Raw genomic sequence first — 6,504 nt, forward strand, 5'->3', positions numbered from 1 at the left:
TATGTAATCCAAGAACAAAGAAATGGGAAAACAAACACACACAAAATAGGGTTTCAGCGATAAGCTCAAAGCAAAGAATGAGGAGGAATATCTGAAAGTGAGAGAGAGAGAGAGAACTGAGGGGAAATGAAGGCTATAGGAAAAAAATAATAAAGCTCAATAGCGGGGGCAGAGAGAGAGACAACAAAAGGGAAATGAACGTTGAAAGAGAATCACGTATTATAATTCAGATTTGAGGGTAATTTTGTAAATTCAGTTAACTATCACACAGTAATATTTCACGATCAATTAAATATTGACTCAGGAAAATAAACCTAACATTCTCGAAAAAAATTTGACATACCAAACACCTTTTAGTAACTTATCCAAAAAAAAAAAAAATTCCACCATATTTCCAAAAATTATTTTTTCCGGATAAAAAAAAAAATTCCTCGACCAAACACTACTTATAGAAATAAAACTCAAATGACTTTGGACAATAATGACTCTATTAAAAGCAAATTCATTTCGACTCCCTCATAGGCTGAGTAAAGCTACTTACAGTAACACATACATCACTTTATAATTAGAACTTGAGCACGAGGAATGGTTACATTAAGAACTGAACTCCCAGAACCTAAGCAAATAGAGTCGTCATGTGCAAAGCATTTCCAACTACAAAGACTGTACCTTAAACATAAATATCTAGTTTTCCTTCATCCCCAACGTTACAAAGAACCAGCTTCTTCCAAGGAGCCAAACTTTGTCAACACAATATGGGCTCCAACAATGATAACCATCGATTAAGTTAATTTAAATGCAAGTATGCAATGAAGTGAATCTTCAATCACACCACTCCAGAGGGAAGGCGGAGAACAAGCTGTCCCCCGAAAACACTGCATTGAATTAAATATCATAAGAAGAGTCATACTGAAAAGTTCTTGAGATACTATCAGCAAAGCTGCAAAACAAGAAAGGACAGAGGTGAAAAGACCTATGTATTGCACTCAACTAACCTTTTGACATAATAGTAACAGAAATCTGCTAAGATAAAAGTCTGGACGATTTCTGAGATAAGAACCATCGACGGCCATAGACCATATCCCAAGGCAACCAACAAATGCCCACGACTATCTAACACCTGTTGCAAGAAATGGGAACTCAGTGGGAGACCAGCAATTTGTATATCCAAAGAGCTTACGCCCCTAAAGAAATGTGCTAAGAACAACAAACTTGTCACCCAGTCAGAACATACAAACATTCAAAAGAAAAATCAGATACAGGTAATAAATGGCCCTATAATACTTCTAGAGGAAAGATGATCATTATACCATTAAAAATGAACACCAAACTTGAAATTATAAAGTAATTAAAATAAGTTCATATTTCACTCCTTGATCAGCCAGATTGCCAATCCAAAAAATGTCTTAGTGATTATCAGACACCAACACGGACCAGCAAACAAGTGATAACCAAATTGAAAATGAATCAAAGCGATGACTAATGCAATTACAAGCTTGGATAAACAGATCATACCTGGAGAACCCAATGAGCACAGCTCAGGAATCTTGCGACACCCAGTGCAAATACATAATGTGCTGTAAATGGTTCAACAATCTGAAAGTGTAAAGTGAAACAAATTAAGGAAAGGAATATAATTAGATCTCGTATGTAATATGTAGGATGGGAATTCTTAAATTAAGAAATTGTACTTTGGTGTTCTGCATGACTCGCAGTTGGGGTAGTACTGACACAGCTTCCAAATATACACAGAATGCCCAGAAAATCCTGTTCAATAAATGATGAGAAGTTGATGGATGAATAAACAAGGCTAACACAGCACAGGGTACCACCTGCATTCAATTTCAAAGAGAGAATAGGTAAATGCACAAGTCACGGTCAACAAGTGACAACATAAATTTAATTAAAAGAGAATCCTTCAAAATTGAGTAAAAAGATAAACCACATTCAAATCAGATCTACATTAGTTTCTATAAGATGCCATGGCTTCTTTCTTGGCTCGACAATAGGTTGTTGCTTTGTGATGAACGAGCCTAGATAAATGATGCACCTGGGTGACTCGCTTGGATTGGGCTTTTTCATAATTTATTTCTTTATTTAGGGATTTTAATAATTATTAGTTATTTCCTTTTTGTTATTTAAGATTATGTTTGAGCGTGCGTTATCTCCTTTGATTGCGCATGATTATAGTTATTTACTTTTTTTGTTATTTTGTTTTTGCCTATTTAAGGCTTGGAGAACCCTATTGTTATTTAGTTGTTTTTGGTTAAAGAAAATTAAGAAAAGAGAATAGTATTTTCTCGCAATTCTTGTATTTGTTTTTACTTCTGTTTAGCCAATTAGTCACTACTTCGCATTAATAAATGTCTGTTTCCTTTGAAAGATAGCAATTTAGAAGAAGCTTATAATTTTAAAATGTCATATGATAGTGCGCGAGCTTACCACATAGTATATTGCAAAATTGTCCTTCTCTTCCATGTAACTAGACTTCAAGTTAAAACGAATCATATATATAACCCATAGTGTTGTTCCCAAAGTAGCCAAATCAAGTAAGGTGTGTATATCATATTCCATGACAAAACTGCAATACAGCCTAACAGCTAAAAACATAGCTGTTAACTCCTGGGATTTGAGCGATAATCCTGTACATCACAAAGAGTAATAATAAAACCTTTGAAAGCTGTGACAGGAAAGATGGAATTGATAGGTATCCACTCAAGAAGATGGCAATAGCCCAGAAATCTGATATCATCCACATTACATGATATCATCAAGGTAGAAGTACCAAAACCACTAGCAAAATAAAACAAAATGCTGTCCCTTTTTCCAATTAATAACAATTGTCAAGGTCCTGTTTATGCAAAGGTTGGGGGGTGGCGAAGGTAATTCAAATCAGTCAAACAATGCCATTTATCGTCCAACAAATGTTTGATATGGAAATTCTACACATATTAAATCAAAATCTAAAGAAATTAAAAACAAATCTTTTTTTTTTTACTGATAAAAAAAATCCAAATATTGAAGAAAGCATGGGCGAATAATGAAAAAGAAAAAGGAAATGTGACGAACCGGCACATGTCTTCTCTTTGATGAGCTTGTAGATGAGAACGGATATTCCAAGGGAGTGAACGGCCTCAGCAGCGACGAAAAGGTTATCGTGATCGTGAACAATGAAACGGAGGAGCACGAGAGCCGCCATACCGGAAACGACGGCAAGAAAAGCCTTCACCTTTGGTGGTTGTCGCCTCACCCATGTCGTGATTGCGTGGATCGACTTTCTCTCACCCCTCATCGCCTCTTTTTTTTTTTCTCTCTCTCTCTCAGATTAATTATTTTTATTATATTAATGATTGTTGCGTTGCGTTGCAATTGATTTCAACTTCAATGAATTCAGAGAACCCAAAATACTGTTTCTTGTTGCAGAGTCTGAAAAAATTTCCCCAATTCTCTCAATCTAGCCGCTGCGATACTCGCCCAAAATGCAAAGGTGAATAATTTATTCATGAGATTTGATTTTCTCCTTAGAATAGAATTCTCGTATTGTGACTCAACTCTACCTTTATTAAAAAAAAAAAAGTTTTGCATGCAAATGAAGGATCATAACATGATAATTTAATTCTTATGCAACATAAAATGTTTTTCCTTTATTTACAGGAGTTTTATTACACGGGTCAGAACTATTAATTTTAAATTTGACTCCAAGTTTTCATTGTTGGTTCTAATTAATAGTTATAATTTTCGTTAAGTAATATAAAAATTAAATTTATTAATTAATTTTTAATTTTTAATAAATAATAATTATTAATTCATAAAAATCAACGATTAAAATTTAATAACAAATTTTTTGGTATCAAACTTTAAATATGATATTGATATCAAAATATTATATCTCTTATTACAAAAAAAAAAAATATTAGATATTTTTAATTTTTTAAGATATTGAATGTTTTTATTTTGTTTAAAAGACATACTATTTGTACCCAAAAGAAAAAATACTATAACTAAACTCTTTTTTATATACTGCTGATTCTATAAAGTTCTAAAATGTTTCTTAAATGGATTACAAAAAATAAAATAAAATGTTTCTTAAACATAGTTATAAGTTAATATTACATTAAAATAATTAATAAATTTTTTACGACTTACTTTTGATATCAATACTAAAAAAATATTGAACAATTTGTGAGTAACTTTTTTTGGTATAAAACTTTGAGGGAGGTCATATTTATGATATTTTATAATTATTTTTAGGGTTCAGTTTTAGTCATTTTAAATGACACAACTTTGTATCATTTTTAATGAAACTATGTCGTTTTGGTGTGTTTATTTATTTTCTCTAATTTATAAAATTAGAAATAAAAAGAAAATGGAGGAGAGAGAATGTAAAAACTTACCAAAACGACGTAGTTTCATTAAAAATGACATAACTTTGTGTCATTTAAAATGACAAACATTTTCCCCTTATTTTTATTATTGTTGAATTAAAACGATGAACAATTATAGAATAATATCAAGTAAGACCGGTTATTTAATTTTAAACACATTGTTTTTAAATATATTGTTCTTTTTTTCTCCCAATTCTCTTATCAATCTAGGGTTTATAGTTCAGCCCCTCTCCTCTTCTTTTTGGTATGCTGGAGCCAACACATCTCAATCTTCTTGTGTTTTCAATCTTCTTGTGCCCTCGATCTTTTACAGGTTCTTCCCCAATGTTGATACATTTTTTTTTTTGATACATTGTTCTTCCCTAATGCTAATACATTGTTTTGTTTCTATTTTAGTAAGTATTCATTTTATTTCTCAGCTTTCACATTTCCCCTCCTTGTTTTGCTTCTTCTCGATTAGACTAGCATATGTAGTTGTTGTTGCCTCTCCTCTTATATGTTTTTTCTTCTAGCATGTTTTGGAATTGGAACTATGAAATACAGAGGTTATCACATAGGAGTTGTTGATTGTATATTTCAATGTCATGAATAAATATTTAAGGATATGTCAGGAAAAAAAAAGATATCTGAGTTATCTAAGATTTCTAAGTTATAAGAGAATTTTTTTGACTTTGTGAATTCTTACAGCTTAAAGCAATGGATGATGAAGGTAATGTAGATTTAGTGAATTCATTTTTTATTGATGATGATGGTGATGAAGGTCTTCTATCACCTCCTATACATGAATTTCTCTTTGCAAATGAAACAGGTTTAAGGGAACTTTCCAAGGTATTTACATCTCCTTATCCCCTTTCTTCTATTGATTTTTCGCATGTTAGTGTTACTTACATACTAACTTCACTTTTTTTGAATGATACATTGTCCTTACATGACATGGATGATGATGGAAGTGAATTTGAATATGTCAATGAATTCATGGAGACTTACGTGACTAATGAGTTAAAGTCACTGGAGAGAAGAGACAATGAACACCCGCAATACCATGATTTCAGAGAAGATAAGCGCAGATGAGGGAAAGATTGAATTGACACTTGGTATGAAATTTGCAAAAGCTGATAAATTTAGAAAGGCTTTGAAGGAATGGTCCATTTCTCAAGGGTCTGAATACACATATGTGAAAAGCGAAAAAAAAATTGTAAGGTGTCTAAAGATTGTCCATTTGTTGTACACGCGTCATTGGTGACGGGAGAGAGCATATTTCAATTTAAAACATGGAAACCCAAGCATACATGTCCTAGACAAGCAACAAACAACCTTATTAATTCCAATTACTTAGCAAAAAAGTTGTTGGAGGATTTTAGATCTAATCCAAAGGAAAAAATAATTGGAAAGAGAAATAGAGTGAATAAAAGTATTGGTTATGATATCGGAATGCAGCGACTATATCAGGAAAAAAAAGGCAATAAGACTATAATTGGGGTCATGTTCGCCAATTTGAAGTTTCTCGTGCACATTGTGAAGCTATTCTAAACACAAATCCTGGAGGCTTAGTTAAGCTAAGTATTAAACCACAACATCCAGTGATGCTTAACGGGATAGTAAAAGAATTGCCCCCTAGATTTCGAAGAATGTATGTGAGTTTTCATGCAATAACAACTAGATTCAGTGCAGGTTGTAGACCAATAATTGGTCTTCACAGTTGTTTCTTGAAGACACATTTTGGAGGTCATCTTCTAAGTGCTATAACATGGGATGGAAATGATAACATGTTCCCTATTGTTGTAGTTGTTGTTGAGGCCGAAAATAAAGATAGTTGGACTTGGCTTTTTAATACATTTTTGGATAGGCTAAATGGCAATGATCCTACAAATTTAGTCTTTATATCAGATATGTAAAAAGTAAGTAAATGTCATGTCACCTTTTTTTTTAATGATTAGTATTCATGTTACCTTATATTTTTATTTTTATTTTGCAGGGATTAGTTCAAACATTTGCTAACCTTTTGCCAAACACCAAGCATAGGTTTTGTCTATACCATTTGCTTGAAAACTATAAGAAGCAATTTAAGGAGAAATTATACGAAGACCTACTATGGCAAGCAGCCACCTCAACAACTATA

The 6,504-nt window shown here is 32.4% G+C and overlaps 1 protein-coding gene across 1 annotated transcript; it reads right to left on the reverse strand.

The window, feature by feature from the left end:
- Positions 1-475: 475 nt before the first annotated feature.
- On the reverse strand, positions 476-3,449 carry LOC133311357 (uncharacterized). The gene is made up of 6 exons (XM_061512391.1): positions 3,070-3,449; positions 2,443-2,642; positions 1,692-1,832; positions 1,516-1,596; positions 996-1,120; positions 476-875 (listed from the first exon to the last, which is right to left on the reverse strand). Exons 1-6 carry the CDS (start codon positions 3,290-3,292, stop codon positions 827-829), a joined length of 819 nt encoding a protein of 272 aa, XP_061368375.1. The 5' UTR covers positions 3,293-3,449; the 3' UTR covers positions 476-826.
- Positions 3,450-6,504: the final 3,055 nt, after the last annotated feature.

The sequence above is a fragment of the Gastrolobium bilobum genome, unplaced genomic scaffold (assembly GCF_033153095.1).
Source record: "Gastrolobium bilobum isolate Gb01-03AN ecotype WA unplaced genomic scaffold, APGP_CSIRO_Gbil_v1 utg15966, whole genome shotgun sequence".
NCBI classification, from domain to species: domain Eukaryota; kingdom Viridiplantae; phylum Streptophyta; class Magnoliopsida; order Fabales; family Fabaceae; genus Gastrolobium; species Gastrolobium bilobum.